The sequence below is a fragment of the Sphaeramia orbicularis genome, chromosome 16 (genome assembly GCF_902148855.1).
Source record: "Sphaeramia orbicularis chromosome 16, fSphaOr1.1, whole genome shotgun sequence".
Lineage (NCBI taxonomy): Eukaryota > Metazoa > Chordata > Actinopteri > Kurtiformes > Apogonidae > Sphaeramia > Sphaeramia orbicularis.
Genome location: NC_043972.1, coordinates 28727774 through 28748035, shown reverse-complemented (window position 1 = coordinate 28748035; position 20262 = coordinate 28727774). Strand labels below are relative to the sequence as shown.

The following is a 20262-nucleotide window of genomic DNA, read 5'->3' as shown; positions in this document are numbered from 1 at the left end:
CAGCAGTCAATACAAACAGTCTTCAAACAGATAAATCTTTACTCCATCTGTAGACTACAACAGTCTGTAATAGAAACAGCTGCATTTTTCCATAGAAGCATCTGTGTGAGCCGCTTTAATCGGTAAAATTCAAAACAAAACCCAAATCCATTTGCAGACAGTGCATAATAAGAAGAAGTGGAACTGATTAAAATTATTTTTTCACACAGCAGCTCTAAGAAAGACCATGTCACTTCCAACAAGCATTACCAAAAACTGCATTTTGTTTCCAGTGTCTCCCATTAATGATACAGACTACGGTGTGCTGCCATGGTCTATTTTGCTCTGCCATGGTCCAATAAACTGAATTTGTTGTGGTGAACAGAGACTTACTTAACCATGTTGCTTGCAATATAAATTAGTTTTGGGATTAATTTAAAGCACACTGTTATGGTATAAAGACGATTAACTGAGCCAAACCTAGAACCAGCAGCCTCTGAAACCAGGAGAGTTTCAGGTGCAACAGAGAAATGAACCCAACTCGATAAGATAAGATAAGATAAGATAAGATAAGTAGAAATTTTAACAGCAACAAATCAGCAATAAGAAACCTGTCCGTTCTTATTTTGATTCCGCTAAGATCCTCACTGCATCAGTCTAACTGCACTTAACATCTGTCTCACAAAAATAACTTGTTAATGAAATATAACTACAAAAAGACAACATAATACAGCTATAAGATGAACTAAAGCTTCGAAACAGCACCACGGTGAACTTCAATCACCATAGTAATGGAAATTTTACATTTGTCTCTTACTCTGCCTGTGCAAAATTCTAAATACCTCAATAGTAAAATGTAGTATTTTTATCATGTTGCTCATGTCTCAAGTTAACAAACAATTCCATGCAAGAGGTCAATGTAGAAACATAACTTTGCAACTTTATTGTCTAGTCTGAGACGTAAAAATCAGTAATGAACATTAGTATTGTATAGTTTTTATGTACATTGCCGACTTGATTATCGAGGGGTCATATTTTGCTAAACCCACTTTTATTAGTCTTTAGTTCATTTATTTGTGTATTTGGACCCTAGCAGTTCAAAAAGTTTGAATTTGAACCCTCCAGGTGCTGCAAAGCTATCTCTCTATTCATTTTGGCAAAAATCAAGTGGATTTCTACAGCCCGTTTTAATTCCTTCTTAGTTTGTTCCATTTTATAACTAGTTACGTCTCGACATTTGCACATGTAAGGTCAAGACTTCCGATGAACATTTCTCCGAGTACGCCATAATTGTTTGTCAGCAGCAGCGGTTGTAGTCCATACTGAAAATATGTCCAAACTTTGAGCCAGTTACCTAAAATGTTCAGTTGTTGGTTATATTAATGAACACAAGTGGCTGAACAGGACAGAGCAGCCCAGCCAACAACCTGGAGGGGGTGGGGCGTGAAGTGGCTCATTTGCATTTAAAGGGCCAGCGCACAAAACAATCTTTCTGGTGTCATTACTCAGAAATAAGGTTGAAGATGGACCTGTGGAGTTGATTTAATGAAGAATTCAGACCCAAGCAGGGCATTTACAGTTTATGTAGACCACAGAGAAATGTTTTAAAATGCATAGTTCCATTTAAAAAGAGCAAAATATCACTCCTTTAATGCATTGATGGACCATACCACTAATATGAAATAGATGTGATTAATCAAGCTCCTGCTTTCTGAAAATTTAGAAAAATGCCTAAAAAATCTAATCAGAATTAGCACCTCCTCTGGATAAAACAGTCAGACACGTCAAACACACTGTGACCTGTTTGTTTCTTGTAAAATTTTCATTTTGAATATTTATCTGCATTTACTGGCAACTAGGGGCACTTTATTTTTAATTATTCTTTATTTGTAATGAATGATGCACATCGACACCTTCACAAGTGCTGCTCTCTATTATTGTTATTTATTGATATTGGGCATGGAAACACAACCAGATGGGGTGTGACGATATCGCCAAGAAATGTGTTTTTGTATCATGTTTTGTCGACGCAGAAAAATAGATTAAAGGCATGAATCATCCATGTGAGTGAAAAATTATTGTGAAACATTTTTCATAGGCTCACACCTCTAATATGATACTCAACACCATAGACTCAGAGAAATCAATTACTAAATGATATGAGTATCTCTGAAATCTTAAGTACACATTGATCCATAGTATAAGATCATCTACTAACATTTTCTCTCTTTTGTTTCTTTTTATCAGTATGCATCGGAGCTTCGTTTTGATGGTTTTTCTTTACGATCTCCACTACATCCGACATCAGGGTCCAGTTTACTGCAGGCACCCTTCACCACTACAGACCACAGTCTAAACACAGAGGTGAGTCCTGATTCCTACACATTGTTCACATCTTTAATACCAACTCTGAAACCATGACTTACCGATGAGAGGAGTGGACTTTTGGAAAAAAAAAAGTGTTAAAAATCCTGTTAGATGTTCAGTGTGTAATCATAAGTTGTAAATTGAACCTCTCCCAAAAACTAGTCTTCCTCTGACCCTCCCTGTAGTCTGGTGACTGGTAAAAACACAACAGGCACTGATCAAAGCCAGTGTTATGGGCTTTTTAGTGAACCAGATGTAAAATATGCTTTCTGGTAATGCATCTTAATGCTAAAATGCGAAGCAGTATGCTCTGTCTTACTGTAGGAGCACAGTGGACCCAGTCTTCTTGTAGATATAAAGGCTCAGTCTAAAAAAAACAAACAAGATAAACAAGATATTTTTTTTTCTCTTTTTTGGGGGGTTTAATAGGTTTGTAGGTTTGTTGTATAATTTGTTTAACATTAACATGTACTTAAACATAAGGAACCACACAGATACAATATATAAAAAAAAAACAAATTATACAACAAACCTTTTTATATTGTGTCTGCGTGGTTCATTATGTATAAGTACATGTTTATGTAAATGTATAATTTCAAGAAAAAAAAAAAAAAGGCTCAGTCTAAGGTAATGATAACCCAATGCGTCTTATCTTCAGATGGTTATACACCAAATAATCATGATGATGAATCTTATATTCCCTTTTTGCTGTTAGAGCCCACCAAGTCTTACTGACTGAACTTCTAAATTTCATCATAGATAACATGTGAGACATAGCCTGACCACTTTGGCCCTGTTCAGACCTGGTAATAACATGTGTCCTGAATGATCTGATCCAAGTGGACAGCTCTAACACAAGGTGTGAATGTACTCAGGACACACTGAGGATGCAGTCTGAACATGACGTGTCCTGGGAGAGATTGACTGAATACTCAGCTGACGTTCCTCAGTATAGGTATAGTTTCATAGCTGAGTGCAGCAGAACAACACTCTGCTACTTATTTTTGTTGTCAGGAAATGGAATATCTGCTCTTCACATAATGTGGTAGGAATTCATGCTCATATTTTAAGTGCTTGTAAACAAAAGCCCATGTCAAGAGAACCAGTCAAATAAATGAAATGGTCAGAGTTGTATGGACATTGAAGGTGTAAAGATTGATTCACAGCTTCACCTCATGCAGTGAGTAACAGGCAAGAAAACTCTCTGCACAGCTTTAGAGTGGATCCAATTTGAAAGAAACATTACAAACCAAAGTCTATCAAGATTTTTCGGTATGTTTTAGGCTACAGATGAGCTTGTTAATTTACATATGGAGCAGGGAATTCAGATCCCATCATTACCGATCACTTGAGACGCATGTGAGGATGCATTTTAATGCTAAGTATGAATGGACAGACTTATACTAAGAGTTGGCCACTTGTGATTGGATAACTCAGGATGCATGTTAATTCACCAAGATCCTTCTGCTGTACACAATCACTTGGTCATCCTCATGTTTGTCATAGCTGCATCTTATATGTCAGTCCGTCAAACACTAATGGCTATTTTATTGTTGTAACTGTTTTATTTTGGTTTCGTAAATCTGATGGTTCTCTCATTATTCCCTATATTTTCCTCTAAGACAAAGCTTTGTGCCAGCAGTTGCTCCACACTAACAAGCTGACTCAGTGTGTATCGTGTGTGTGTGTGTGTGTGTGTGTGTGTGTGTGTGTGTGTGTGTGTATATATATATAGTAGGAAGTGTTGTTTTGGGAACAGTAATGTTTTCTTGTTATTTTCTGCAGTCTAAAAAAGGCAGAGATCAGATTATATCAGATTTTTTCCAGGAATGTCAAATGATGTTTTGATTGACAGGGTGTTGAGCAGATAATGAGTGAATTATCATTTGGTGTAAAACTGTTCCTTTAACCCTAGTTGAACCTACATCTTACCTCCTGGACCTACCTCCAGCACACACATCCACTAATGATTTCCAGAGGCTAGATGGAAAAGTTCACACGTGTCAATTCTTGGTTGTCCTTTAACGGAGAACGCTTAGAGAGAAGGATCATTAGTCAAATAAATCAAATTCATTTTATGTGCCAAATGACTGTCGACCTCTTGTACTTCTGGCCACCTGCTAGCCAGGCAGACGCATTAGAATATAGATTTAACATCTCATCAAGAATGTGTTTAACTGCAGGAAATCTGAAGGCTACAGTCAGGTGTCACTTCCAGGAGTTTGCATATATTGCACTGAGATAAATGACAGCAGTGAACTTTTTACCTTTTTAAGTAAGTGAACATAATAAAACCACAGCTGTAATCTGAAAGTTAGTGCTTTCTGTAAAGAAGATAGACTTGTATGTGTGCACTGTGTTATTTTTGTAAAGAGCATGCTTTGTGTGAGACCTGGTCTTTTATAACAGTTGATGTAGTTTAGTTCTGTAATGAGTTTTCCACCGTAGATTAATAACTATTACAGTAAAACCACATAGGGGCTGCACCCGAGAAGTTATGATCTGATGTGGGGTTTATAACACACACAAATGTGCACACACAGGCAGTTTTACCCATCTAATAGCACTGACATTAAACCAACTGGCTGAAAGGATCTAAACAACGATTCTCTGCTTTCTTTCTGACAGATAATCATTAACTCCTCAGGCAGGAGAGGTGATATACAGTGGATGTTCTAAATGTTACTATATGTGTTTAACCATTGCCTTACATGTTTGCATTTGGCTATAGATATGGTGTTGCTGTGTTGGCTTGTTATGCAGTTAAACAGCAAACTGTTACGTTATGTGTTTGTATGAGAAAGGCACTGGCATATTTATGGAGAATGAGATGTGTGTTTGTGTATGTTGGTGTGATTTCCTCAGATCCCTATACAGCGAAGCAGATGGTGTTGATTGTCTTGACGCCTTTTTTATATATATATATATATATATATATATATATATATATATATATATAGATAGATAGATAGATAGATAGATAGATAGATAGATAGATATTGTTTTCAGATGACAACAAAATTATTGCGTCTCCGCACTACTGGGATAACTGACTGTGTAATGACCAGCATTCACATACTGACTCGATCTAAATTATGTTTGAACAAAAGTTATCAGGCCTCCTCACTGTCAGAAGCAAGTGATGTGATAATTCAAGCACACACACATTCGCTCAACCTCTTGCTGATGCCTAATTTTTAAGGCTAGAGAAACGGAAAATGGTCCCACTGTGACTCCAAAATGAACAGATTTGTTGTTTAAGTGGCAGTTAAGTCTGTGTTGGTTAATAATGGCTGGCATGTATTCACAGCAGCCTGATATATTTGGATGAATAAACAGTCCACCATAGAGATAGACTGCTAATGATTTTGTAGCAACTTGTAGTAACTGCAAAGTTGGTTTACCAGTGTTGAGATAATAACCATTAACCATCTGAATATTTATCTCTTCTCTCAACAAGCTGGATAGGAATTAGCAAACTTTCTCCAATTTTCAAGTGAGTGTGTGAATCTGACCCAGGATCATTAACATCTTCATCTCTAAATCTAGGAGTCTGTCAAATAGAGATTAATATCTCATTCTTGTTTCAGATCAATAAATAATGAGAGCAATATTTCCACAATCCTCAAAGTTCTACTAATTTTCTCTATATGCAAATGACCTGTTTTTCCATGTGACAAATGATTTATATATTATTGATTTCCCCGAAACATAATGAGCTCGTTAAATAAGTAGGACAACTGCAGGCTGGTGGTATGTAGGTCCTTTTTAAAAAATGTGGGCACCTAATGCTGTTGGCTTCTTGAAAGTAGTCTAATGATAATCTGAGCAGCACTGTTGAAACATTAATTATGCTGTCAATTATTATCACATATTCTGTTCGGGTTTCTTCAGGACTTTGAAAACCTTAAAATTGTAAACTTAAAGATGATGTATGCCTGCTGTTTCACTGTTCACTCCTCGTTGTCTTCCTTTTTGTCACGCCAAACGACTCATCTGAGTGTACCAGAATGTTATTTTGCTGACATTGCCACTGGAGGTCCAAATCCATTTTTGGATCCAGATCAGATTTCAGGGTTGGTTACGTAACAGCACATCTGAGCAGGTTAAGGTTCAGTGTCTTGCTCAAGGACACTTGAATTGTAAGCAACACACTTGCAAACCATGGGACTTGAACCCCAGGCCTCTGGCTGATGGATGACTTTGTTTGTTCTTTCTTTTCGTTTGGTCTTTGACTTTCCTTTTCTCCTGTTCTCTGTTGTGTGTTTGCAGGTCTTCCATTACTATGCCCCAGTTTTAGACCTGGTTCAACTGGTTATCGTGTCGGACCTTCCCAGCTTCATAATGTCCAGCACTGAGCTTGAACTGTATCCTTGATGTTTTAATGAACAGTACTGTGTAGAAGTCGTAGCCTCCTCTAGCTTTGTTGGTTTTACATGGTTGAAATGAGCATACACATATATTTCTCACTATCTTTTCGTTCACATACAACAGCACAAATGTTTAGAAATCTCTGACATGTATTGAATGAAATCTGTTCTAAAACATCAGAAAATTAATACATTGAATCTCATATGATCTGAATAAAAGGGTTGAAGACATGTTGCAAAGGGAGGTCACACTAAATATTACTTTTGTTTATAGAAGCTGTTTTTTCAAATGCAACTTTGGTTTTTTACTGCTGTTCAGACTTCCCATATGTTCAGATTGTATGTTAATACAGAGATTTAGAAATACATGTATGTGCAGCCATTGTACAACAACAAACCTAATGCTGACCTAAGACTTTTGCGCAGTACTATATATATATATATATATACATATATACATATATATATATATATATATATATATATATATATATATATATATATATGATATAAAGAATGCACAACATGAAAACATGTATATTTTTACCATAATAAAACTTAAGGATTATGTGTTTTCACCTCTTCCAGAATTCTTAAAGTTTCCCTGTCATGGATTTTCTTGAAAAAAATTCCTTTAAAAATGTGTAAGTCATTAATATGAATAATACTTTAAGAACATAGTGAGCCAGCTTTTGTTTTGAATGTTGTGGGTGCAATGTTGCATCTTTAAAAATGTTCAACTTATCAGCAGTGAAAATAACACTTACTCAAAAAGTTTTAAGGAAATTGAAACAATCCCCATTTGGAAAAGATGCAGATATAAAAGTGTTTTATTCAGCCCAGATTTAGCAAAGTCTGTTGCAGTTTTAATGCAGGGCCAAGAAAGTGAAAACCATTGGAGAGCGGCAACAGCTGTTCATATGACTAGATGTTTCAGTTTAGATTTAGATTTTTTGGAATATTAAGTACTAATTTCAAACCACTCCAGTAAATAATATTGGTGAGGATTAGAATGTACTGATACTTAGCTCTCAGGGACAAACCTTAAAATGAATTACTTGTACTTTAGGATTTTCAAGTGCCATGAAGTTTTCACATGAATGTTTTCAATGAAATCCATGATGTGAGGCAATTTGACGTATAACGTACAACTATTCACCATTCAAACCTATAGATATTTAACAGAGCTTTTACTGCAGCATTTTGGTAATGGGTCAGAATAGAGTTTGTTACTACTGGTTCTTAAGATTGTGTTGTTCCTTCACCACCAACACTCAGAGGCCTGTCAGGAAAGTCTGTAAAAGCTAAACTGCTGCTGGAGCAGTTAAGGTCACTGCGGGGAAAGGTAACTGTCCAAACTGGATTTTTATTTTTATTTTCAAAATGTATTGATAAGGAGTTATTATTTTAATATCATTGCTTTCTTTACCATTGTAATGCTAGCCATTTTGAGTACCATATAAGTCAAATTAATGTAAAATCACTGGTAAGAACATTGAAACTAACTCCTTTTTATGATTTTTGTTTTTAACCTGTTTGGGTGTAGTTTATCCACATTGCTTCTAGCTTTTCTAAATTGATAATAAAGGTCCAAAATGTTAACAAATTCTATTACTTTTTCATTGGAAAAGATTTTCTTACAAGAAGACTCCAAACCCCCATTTGTTCACTGAATTCTTCCATAAACTTTGGGAAAAAAACTGAAATGAACAGATTTTCAGTATAAACACAGTAAATGTTCAGATTCAGATAGATTCAGATATTTTTTTTATTCCCGCACTGAGAAAGAAAAATATATTATACATGTTTACAACAGATGTACATGAAAGGGGACCCCAAAGAAGCAAGAGTGCTTATAGACAGGGGACCCAAGCAACCGACAACATCCTCACCCACATTCCCCCTCAACCCCCAACCCCCCACCCCCCACCTCCCAATGACATACCTACATATTCATCACCGCCCACTGATGTTGCAGACGTCCTTTCACAAAAAATGGTAAAGGTAACAAGACGAAGAATTCTTCTGACTATTTTCAGATCCCTGGTAGCACCTAAACCCCCTGAGAATTGAGGGTAAACTCTGGTATTGTAAAACACTGTGGTTCCCTATTGAATGTATGTACAGTGCTTAATAGAAACCTCCGAAATTTTGTGAAGCTAACAGGAGGTCTTGTAAGTTATGTTCTTTAATTATCTGGTGTGTGTATGATACTGGTTTATTTGTGTGTTTATCTCCAGGTTGGAGCTTTGTTTAGCCTTTCCTGTGTAATCACTCCCATAGCCCAACCTGCTGTGAGCCAGCTCAGCTCTCAGCGCTGGAGAGAGTTGCTAGCCATGAGACCAAAGTCATTACCCGGTATGACATGTTGTTTTCCTTTGCTTTTTCATTACCTCATTAAATGGATGACCATTTGGCAACAACAGAGAGGAGTCATATCATCTTCCACTGGGAAATAAATTGGTAACTAGGACTTCATCAATTCAGATAATAAAGCCTTCCACTGGGGAAGCAAAGTGATACCAGGACTGAATCAATTTAGGAACACCACTGGCAAAATCTGAAAAAAATATGGCACAATAAAAACTGATGTAATCCTACTCCTGAGAATATTGGACTGTTCCTTTGGCAAATACTATGGACAGTAGAGAATGGATTACATTAGATTCACTTGACCAGCAATTTCCAGATTATGATGTATTAAGCAGTGATATATAGAGAAATATATAGAGCATGGGTTGAAAACAGTCGAACAGATTAAGCTCAAACTAAGGGTGAAGTGGATAATATAATACAAGTGAAAATATATACAAAAAATGTTGTTCTTGTATCTTGTGGATAAACTCTGCCTTTCCTTATAGTGCCTGACGTAGAGCTGAAAGGTGAGAACGCTCACTACTTCCTGCTGGTTCAGGGCTCAGATGATGACACCGCAGCCTGTAGGGTCAGAGTGTTGCATTCTGACTCCCAAATTAACGGAGCAGCTGCCATGGCAACAGCCTCCGGGTTGCTGAGGGAGGCGTGTCTGTCATCATCAGGTATTTAATTTTCTCACGTTTATAGAGGTGTATGAGTGTGCGTCACTTTAACTTAACTTAGTTGTCAAATAAGACTGTGCTGTGAGACCAAAATCCCATCGTTTTAACAATACACACTCACAAAATGTCCAATGTAGCACAATTTGTGTAAATTCAGCGAAAGTTTATATAAAATAAAATGACCAAATGGCCCATTTCCTATTACATTTTTAATTATATACAGTACTGTGCAAAAGTCTTAATCTGCTTAATGATTGTGATAATTGTCATGAGCAGACATTTATTTCTTAGTCTCTTTATTAAGATACAATAAGAACTGAAGGCTAAATGTCTTTTCCGGGCAAAGTATTTAGTGTGACCTCTATTTGCACTTTGTACATCATGAAATCCCTTGGGTATGCTGTGTTTTCTGAAGCATCCTTGTGGTACGATATACCAAGCTTCCCCCAGAGTTCTTTATACTCTGTACTGATTTTTTTTTCTCTGTCCAGATGATGCCATATGGCTTCTATAATAGTAATACATTTTCTGAATTTCTTGTTTTTCAAGGGTATGCACATTTTTCCTGTATATCCTGATGGCATTTGTACAGAGACTGAGAAATGCATATGTATGCCGTGTGCTAAAACAGAACCTTTGCATAGAATTGTATATAAGATACTTCTGTTTTGCTTCTTTTATTTAGAACCTGTGCACAGATTTTCATTCAAGCATGTATATAAATATAGTAAATAAAAATAAATGTGTATGGTTTTCTTATCCATGTCAGATGTTGCCTGAACCATATCCATGTGACAGAAATACCCATTTTTTAAGGCACGAGGCTGCCTCCTTTTGTTCAGAATTACTGTTTTGTCATATTCACTCTTATCCATGTCTGAGATGCTTTCATGCACATTTTCTGCTTGCATCCATTCCCTGTAGAAGAACGCAAAGCCCCATACCAATGATGAATAATATCTCTATAATAAACTCTGAGTATGATTTGTAACACAGCTAAATAAATGATGATGAGCGTGAGCATAATATAAAACTATACATGCTTTTCTCTCATTACACAGTATATATAGGAGCACAACCCGACTATTAAACACTTGAACTTCGGCATCTTTCACTCTTGGCCTTTATGAGAAACTGAGAGATAATGACCTCAAAGAAAAATCGTTTAACTAGCTCCCCTTTTCCCCAAAGTAGTACTTTAGTCATGTTAACACAGCATGCTAGTATTTTATCAGCATTTGCAGATTTCATAATGTCCAGCAGCCATTCTTTGTCTGCTCTATTCTGAATTGAACAGCCCTTTAAGCGACCAGTTGTCTTAAAAGAAGCTTCTCAGCTTGATAAGAGTAGAACCCCCTCTGGCTCCATTGATAGAAGTGCCTTCACATGCTCCTCTCTCACAGCAGTGGGTAGTTCTGGCTGCTCTCTGGTCAAGTTTTGTCAGAGATATAATAGAGGAAGAGAAGGGATGAGGATGAACGCAGTGAATGCAACTACATGTCAGATGGACTGAATGGTTGATTGAACAAAAAGTTTGTGCTTTTCTGGTTATGGATGACCAGATGAATGCACAACTGAACTTGAAAATGTTGTTTGTTTAGTTCCTTAACCAAAAAGCTTCTTTTATAATGAAAGTCCTTGTTTGTTCTTGGGCTTTGTATGATTTTCAAACGACCTACTGGGCTTTTTTCTCCTGAGAGAGCCTGCTGTTGTTAACATTTTATGCAACCTTCCAGAGACATTTTAAAATACCTATAAGACTATAAAAGGTGCCATAACTACTACAGTGACACACCAGAACTTTCACTGAAAATGAAATTTTTTAAATGCACACCTGAGAGTCATTGTACATGAACAAAAGCATCTGCTAACTGAAGGTCTCGATGAAAGTCTTTTTTTTTTTTTCAGCTCTATGTAAATACATGAACAAGAATCTTTTTGTCTTTGTTTATTAGTCAAGAAGTTACTAAAAATTTTTCTTTAGGATGACTGTAATGTAAAGCACAGTCTACTTCTAACCCTTTTACCATACGTTGCATACTATATGTTAATGAGATACAAGCACATCCATCTGAGAGCTACTGCCTCTCATTCTTTCAAGGTAATATTTCTAGAAGTCTACAGAGGGAAAAGTAACGGGAAAGAAGAAAAAACTTTAGAAAAGTAGAAAATCTACTTATTTTTTTATGGATCACACATATGCTTGAGAGCAAATCCTCCAATCCCTGTTGATGATACTGAACTCTACCTAACTTCTGCTTCCTCTATTGAAATATTAAGTTACACAACTTCCACTCCAAACAATCCAAAGTTGAAGTGGTTTCTAAATGATTTAATCCTTCTTTTTCATCATTCACCTTTTCTTCCTTGACCAGGAGGAGCTCTAAGTGAGTCTATCTGCCTCCTGCCCTGTATCCAAGGAGACGGTCTGCTGAAGAGAGAGCAGAAGGTGACCCAGGTTCAGACACTTGTACTCAATGAATTTCTCAGTAAGTACTAGACCTTGGGAGGTGGGGAATGAAATGGAAATATTTTCATGAATTGGAAAATAAAGCCCCAACTATTCTGTGTTGTATTCTGCATATTTGGTGTTCTGTGGGGGAAATGGAAGACGTGAACTTGTATGCGGTCCTGTAGAAGAGCACATCAAACAGCTTTTCTGCATTTGAGTAGTACTGGGAGGTTTTCATAAATGTATTTAATGCCCATTTTGAAATTTTGTATGGAAAAATGTTTCGGGAAACAGTAAATGAAAAAAACCTAGACAATTTTGCAAGAGTTTTTTTTCTTTTGCTTGGGATGTGTTTTTTTTTTTTGCTGGTTTAAGCAAAAGAATAAATGCAAATAGAAAAAAATGGAGCTTCTTTATTCAAGTAAATTCTGACAAGGTGACTGTTTAACTCACGTGATTGATCAGCTGTTTGTTGCATCGTCTCAGATTTCCAAATAAAATGTTGAATGTTTTGTGCAACAAGTAATATAGGCTGACGAGGAGACCATATTATTCCTCTGACTCATCTGCGAAACGACACTCTGCTTCTTCTATTGTGCTTAATAAAGCAGTGTAACATGGCATACATTGCCACCTACTGGTGACATAATGAAGCCTAGATTATTTGCTCCAAACAAGTTTATGGACACACACTTAATTCACAATTTCATTTTTGCCTCTTTTCAAATGCTTGCTACGATTGTGCTTTAAGTTTTACAGACATACTATTATGAGGTTAACATTTGCATGCATGATACAGTGCTTTTTTGTCTCCTGCCCTCCTGGGGACAACCAGGGGTCCACTCATTGTTTATTCAGTTGGATGATGACTGCATGAGGCCGATGTCTCGATGGTACATGCAGACAGGTGGCAAATTAAAGGAAAGACATGATGTGATGCATGACACATCACTGATCATGGACTGTGTCATGTATAAAAATGCTGAGGCAGGCGTAGTTGACATTTTGGATCAAGATGAAAGAAGTAAAGATCTAAGTGACTTTGAAAGAAGGTTCATTGTTGGGGCACAGATGGCAGGAGCGTAAGTTTACAAAGACGGCTCAGTAGTGTTTCAATAGGAACAGTGGCCAAAGTGTCAGCTGGTTTTTGAAACAGGGTTGGAAACTGGTCAGAAGCACACGTTTTAGGAACACGGTTTAGCATCAAACGAGACCTCCTCATTGGAAAATGTATGCATATTATAGCAGGGTTTCAGTATATAACCCCTCTTGAAAAAGATAAAAGCCCATTTGAGAGCTGAGAACTGGTCTACAGAGATGTGGAAAAGGAGAAATGGTCAAGTGAGGGCACCTTCACCATATTCCCGATAAGTGGGTGACTGTAAGACTGGTATAGGTCTGATGTTGACTCCAGTGTCTTTATTATGCTGTGGGGAGGTTTTTGGTGTCACGCCGGGTCTGCTTGTCCCCTTAGAGGTAAGTGTCACCGCAAATCATTACAGACTTGCTGAATTATCTATAATTAGACTTTTTTCACAAGCTGATCATCATCCTGTTATCAAACTTGACACATGGGTGAGAGAGCATTTCCTGCCCTTTGCCTTGCTGTTCAGTAAAGTCAAAAGATAAACTTGAATGTCGATAATTATGCGATATAGTAAGTTTTAAAAATTACCTTTGAACAGTGTGCTGCTATACTGTTGTCAGGGAATTGTTGCGTTATCTGTCTGTTTGATGTGTGTTGTATATTTGAAGTTTGACAGGAGTCCTCAGCTCTTAATCTGAATTCTGTTGAGATCAGCTGTTGCTCTTGTAGATATATATAATATCCTGAGACCGAACCAAAGATGTATCATGTCGACTGAACTGTCATCCTTTTGAACTCTAAGCTCTCTCACTCTCAGCAGACACTGCTGCGTAGAAAGGCTCTATGGAAATATCATTTTGTTACAGACACACATAATGTCCCTTTGGCAGACGGGAGATAGTGAAAGACCAGTTGAGTAGAGCTAGATTAAAAGAGTGGAGTGAAATTCAGACTGGAGGAAAAGCAAAAGGGCTATTCTTTGAAAAGGCCGTGAGCATAATGAAGAGCCCTGACAGACCGCAAGCCTTAATGAAATTCATCGTAATGTATTCTGACTTGGCATTAAATTGGAAAAAGGCACATTCTTCTAAGTTTTAAAAGTTAGAAGTACCACTCCACTTGGTTTTTTGATTATGTGAAGACTGTGTGCATCTGTGTTTGTGCTCATAATCATCTGTTGTTTTTTTGTTTTCTTGTGTGTGTCTGTAGGCTGATTCATGCGATTGCCAAATATGTAAATTTCACTCCACAACTAAACAAAGTTGCTCTGGCCTCTGCATCCCTGTTATGATGTAGGCAGAATTAATTACGTACTTCAGCTAGGAAACAAAACATGCTAATTAAGGGAATGCACTAAAATACTTTGTGTGGTGATAATTACTCCAGTGCCGAGATTTTCCACCGCTGTTCTTTTAACCAGGAAGTAACACATTAATGTTAATTAAAACCTCTCTGTGTCCAGGGCGAAGAGAAGCAGCAAACTCAAGTCCGTTGCCAGTCACTGACCTGATGGTCATTCTCAATCTGGCCAGAGAGCAATATCTGAAGGTGATTGACTCCACTTTGCCCTCTGCTGCCTCCTGTCTGACAGACAGCCAGGAGAGAGCTGCCTCAGGTAATGTCAGACAAGGATAAAAACCCGATTACAGTATCTTAACATAGAGTTAAAGCTAAATGTGGAAATTTTGTCTGTAAACTCATTTGTATCTTTCATTAAAACAGTGAATAATAAACACAATACTCAATTTTTAAGGATCAATCAACTGGAAACCCTTCTCACTATCATCTATGGTGGCTGCTAAAAACAGGTCTTTGTTTGCACCAGTGCTTGGTTTGTATGTTCTTGGCTTTTTAGTTGAGGTGAATAGACTCTGGACCACACTTAGTAGATTAGTATAGTATGTGATTGTAATGTTCCTTAATGATGGATGACACCCCAATAAAACTGAAAAAAGGTGAACAAGTAAAACACAGTACCTCAAGATGGCGGACTGCATTTATATGTTCTCTGTAGATGTAAACATCTCAATCTAAGGAAACACCAGCAGTCATTTTCAGGTTATTATACATTTTTAAAAAATGGTTAACTTCATTCAAGTCACAAACGTTTGCATAACAAAGTCATATTACAGTCTTATTGGTGTAAATAATTAACCATAACTACACCTGAGCTGTCTGTCATGAAAAAAGGGTTTTATTCAATAAACAGATCCTCTGAAGGTCTGACTGCAGGTGACTGAGCTGTCACACAGTTAGTCGAGGCCAGCATTAAAGTCTTCTATTCAGCCCTAAACCTTATTAATGGAGCAGTATTTTAAAGACCCCAGCACAGATTAGACCAGTATTTCTCAACCTTTGTTGAACAAAGGCCCACTAACAGCATCATGAGCCTCCTGCCAACACCCCCCCATCCCTGAAATTTTTTTTCTAAAAGTAACGTGAAGAACCTGTATGTGGAGGATGTGGTGGATTATATAGCTCTGTAGATAAAGCCCCCCCCCCTCACTTCATCATTTCCAACCTGCTGCCCCCGAAAACAAATTTGTGTATTACTCGACGGACCTCAATCCATAAGCTGGAGGGGGGGTATGTGTCTCTGTTATACATCGGCACTTACACAGGGTCTTTAGGCGGGGGTACTGCCCCCATTGAAAAACACTAATAGTCCATTTCGACATGGAGGGAATCTGCTGCATCTCCTTTGTACTAATAGCCAGTGAGTCTGTGATTTGTTGTGATTTTTTTCCCCCCTTCTGTCGTATGCTCGCACCCCCCTAGGACAGTGTCCACACACCCCCATTTGAGAACCACTGCATTAGATGGTCCAAATGAAATAAATAAGAACTGAATGAAACATGCAAAAAATACTGACTTGGTGTATTTATAGAGTACGAGGACTGTTCAATAAGTTCATGGCCTCACCCAGAAATACTGGTTGTTATAATACAGGATGTTACATTCTTTCGTGATGGGATAGTGATGCTTGAATATCGATGGACCAAGTGCATTGCTGTAAATGGAGATTATGTTGAAAAATAAAATATAAATTATCAGTCTGTGTTGTTCTGTTCTGGGTGAGGCCATGAACTTATTGAACAGCCCTCGTACTTCAATCTAAACCTGGACGATTTTATACACATATTTTTTTTTCCTGCATTCATGGCACATTATGTATTAATAGCAATGCAACTGGTTTACATACAAAATATGTAAAGACAACAAAACCACCTGGTTTCACACACAAGCTGTTTCAGTCCTAAATGATATTTTAGTTTTGACATCACACACCCTACTTTTTACTGTTAATTGTAAATTACCATTACCATTTAAGAATGTGAACTTAGTTTGGAAATCTGGTTTTAAATAATGTTCCATGTCATTCCATTTTGCTTTAGATTTAAAGGAGACCTGACTGTTTATTATGGTATCATGTAAATAACTGTGCATATATAATGCAAATTAAATTTGCAAGATGTCCTTCACCAGCCTTAAATTTATTACATGTTTACAATTTCTGACTTGCCTGTGGATTGTTGTCAAGGAACTGAGCATTAGTATTCATCACATTCACATTTCATAGGGAGACTGTTTTAGGAAACAATTCCAGCTAATAATGTGCAAATAAATAGTGAGCTATAAAAGAAGTCCCCGCCTGCAGCTAGAGCTAAATTTGCACAGCAAGGGCAGTGCTGGTTTTAAAAATTTAGCTCTGGGGCATTAAGTCTGCATTTCAAGCAGTTTTCATGACACAAACGTCCACTTGGTTATTTAGCTGAAAAAAATGTACAGGCAGTTTAAAGATAATGTTGATTGTTTAATTATCTTTAAGTGTTATCTCAACAGTTATTTCAGCATTAGAAAAGACAAATATCGACCAGTCTCTTTTAAAGCAGAACTCTGTGTTTGTCTGATTGAACATAATCGAAAACATGTTTTTGTCTTGGCATCATTTAACTCCATCTATATGTTCAGAACCTTGTATAAAAGGCATGCATAAATTTCAACACAGGGAAGCCAGCGAACATCAAAAACAAAAGTGATGATGTGGCATAAACATGTGTAGACACACAGCGTAAGGTGCAAATCAGGTACTTTTTTTCCATAATCTGTGCCCACCCTCTGCTCTGGAAATGGGCATGTCATTTACTGCAGTAAACAGCTTGTGCAATCCATCAGGAATGTCTTTTGCATTTGTGCGTCTGTGTCGCCTAAAGGTGTGAATGACTTTGTGTGGGCTGTCACACCGCTGGCGGAGAGCTCCAGTGTCTTCATATAAAACTCTCACCTCCCCAGGCCATTTCTGTACATTAAAAGACAGTCATCAGTGAGTCTGCTCTATCCAGTTTTATCACATTTCTGTCTGCCATGAGATAACATATAATCTTCCTACCCAAACACAAGATAAATACAAAGTCACTGATATTTTGGATGCTGAGATTTAATCCCTTCAAGGTTCTGTTTGCCAAGAGTTCAGTGTGTTGACCTGGCTGAAAAGATAGTTTATGTAACTCTTGCAATCCATCATGTAGTTCAGTACACAGTGCCAGCCTTATACAGCATAGTCACAGAAAGGGCACGTTGGGTTAGTATTTTTATTCTTGTGCCAATATACTGTATACCGTAAAATTCATCTTATGTGCAGAGAGGTGTCTTGCTTTACAATGCAGTATATAGTATTTAGATATCAGTCTTACTGGAGGCATAAGTAAAATGTTCTGTTGTTTTGCTCACTGAGTTAAGTGCCATCACTTGTTCTTGAGACAATAGATTTAGCAACCTTTTTCACTTTCACAATTTGAAACAAGCCTCAAAAGATAAGAAGAATATTATAGGAATGTCCAAAATACACAATTCAGGATTTCTCTATACTAAATTGAATTTGGAGTGTGTAGTTGTTTTAGAATTTGAAGCACCATTGGAATTGAAGTTTTATTGCAAGTTCTTTTTTTTCCGAAATCTTAACATTTTTTCAATTACTGGGCATATTTTCACACACTGGTTTTTTGGAAAACATATATCTCTGAACACAGTGAAAGATGGCAGTTATTAAGGAATTTTTTCAAGTACAAGGTAAAGAATGACTCTGACGTCATTATTATATTTGGTTGTGCAGGCATTCAGACTGTTCCCCAGCAGCTAACTGACTGGCCTGAGAGAAGCGTCCTTCACAACATAGAAAACCTGCGGAGGAGACGACAGAGGAGGAGGTAATGGAATGTTCTCTGTGTTACATCCTCATTTGGTTCATTCTCCACCATAATATTCCCATTGAAATAGTCACAGAACAACCATGTACTCTGAATCTACTGTATTGGATGTCCAGTGTATTTTTTCTTTGTTTTGTTTTAGATTCGGGCTGTTAGGTCCAGGCTCCAGTGACAGTCTGTTTGGTCTAAAAGACGGTCTGAAAAACTCTCCTGCTTTGCTGGATGCCAAGGAACTTCTGAAACACTTCACATCTGATGGCACACCTACTGGGGAGCTACAACCACTTGCCATCAACCGAGGGTAGGTTCAGTGATCTTGTCTAGCTGCATGCTGAGAGGTATCTGACTGAAACTCTCAAATATTCTACATGTTGGCTTTGACACGGGCAGACATGAAGAGTAAACAAGGGCAGCATGTGAGGAGTCCTCACAGATGGACGAGCATGGCATCAGTCTGAGAATGGCAGACAGATTTATATACAAAAATAGACTTGAAACATGACAAATTACTGCAGTCATGATAAAAGCATCAGTATTTATTAGTTTGTTTGGAGTTGCTTCTGGATGATGGTTAATGAGTCTATAATGAGGATTTGATTATGATCATTAGTCTTCTGAGCTGAACAGTTTTAGAAAAATTATTTTGTCAAGTTAGACAACAAAATGATTGTGGAGCAAAACAGTCATCCATTATTAGTAATAAGCATTGTCAGAACAAACTTTGGTCCTTATTTTGTTTAAAATAGATATACATATACTGTTTTGTGTGTAATATTTTAAATTGATAAGAAAATGTAATTATGCTTTTGGCCACCCAATCATTTGTTCTAATTACTTTCTCTTTTTCTGTCCCCATCCACGGTTCTGCCCATACTCGACTCTGTGCAGTAATAATGTGTTTCAGCTGTCACCAAACCTGTCACCTGGAAAAGTCACACAAATGTCCTTCAGCAAGGCCTCATCCACCCATTACCACGGCATACAGTATGTTTTTACAAACTGCACAGCAGCTACTCAGGTGTGAATGATGAAATTTTAGATTTTTCATTGTGTTGTTTTATTTGTTATCTAGGTTCTGCCTGGACAACCAGCGTTCCATGGACCGGGACCAGGCTTTTGTTCGACTCCAGTCTCGTTTGATTCGTTACGAGACCCAAACCACCTGCTCAAAGGAGCCTTGTGCCCTCCCCTTTGCTCTGAGTCCCGCCCCCTCCCCTGCTGTGATGTCAGAACCAGGAAGTGTGCCTGACGGGGAGACTCTACAGAATGCTGATGTCGCACGACTCAAACGGAGGTCGTGGGAGACAGACATTATCGGGGGTTTCCCCCATAAAAGGCATGAGTACAGTGCATCATTTTTTTGTTTGTTTTTTAATGCATCTGTAGAAGACAGTTTCCACTCCTCGTTATCGTCGGTCGCTCAATCTTTGAAACCTTTTATACTTGTAATGTAAATTATTATACACATTACAATATATACCAAGTGTGACATGCTGAAAGCACATTCTCTGCTTTACTCATAGTTTGTAATTATATAAAACACTTTTAACAAAGGTTTGTGATACATTTGCACACTGACATATTTGAACACTGAAATAATCAATTTACATATCACTCAAAACTTGGGCATTTCTGTAATTAGAGCTGGGTGATATGAGCACAAAATTAAAGCTAAACTTTTTTCAATGTAATGGACTATTTACTGTTGTGATCTGTTGTTTTCCGTCTACATGAACTGAAGACAAAACTTGATACCAAAATA

The 20262-nt window shown here is 37.4% G+C and overlaps 1 protein-coding gene across 1 annotated transcript in view; it reads left to right on the top strand.

Annotated features, from left to right (window-relative positions):
* Positions 1 to 20262, top strand: part of mtbp (MDM2 binding protein) — a 37419-nt gene that overhangs the window by 9865 nt on the left and 7292 nt on the right. The window contains exons 8-18 of the mRNA XM_030156972.1: positions 2227 to 2343; positions 6619 to 6713; positions 7995 to 8061; positions 8957 to 9074; positions 9578 to 9754; positions 12130 to 12243; positions 14756 to 14908; positions 18407 to 18500; positions 18643 to 18801; positions 19389 to 19484; positions 19573 to 19836. Coding sequence (XP_030012832.1) covers positions 2227 to 2343; positions 6619 to 6713; positions 7995 to 8061; positions 8957 to 9074; positions 9578 to 9754; positions 12130 to 12243; positions 14756 to 14908; positions 18407 to 18500; positions 18643 to 18801; positions 19389 to 19484; positions 19573 to 19836 — 1454 coding nt within the window. The remainder of the gene's footprint in view (positions 1 to 2226; positions 2344 to 6618; positions 6714 to 7994; positions 8062 to 8956; positions 9075 to 9577; positions 9755 to 12129; positions 12244 to 14755; positions 14909 to 18406; positions 18501 to 18642; positions 18802 to 19388; positions 19485 to 19572; positions 19837 to 20262) is intronic.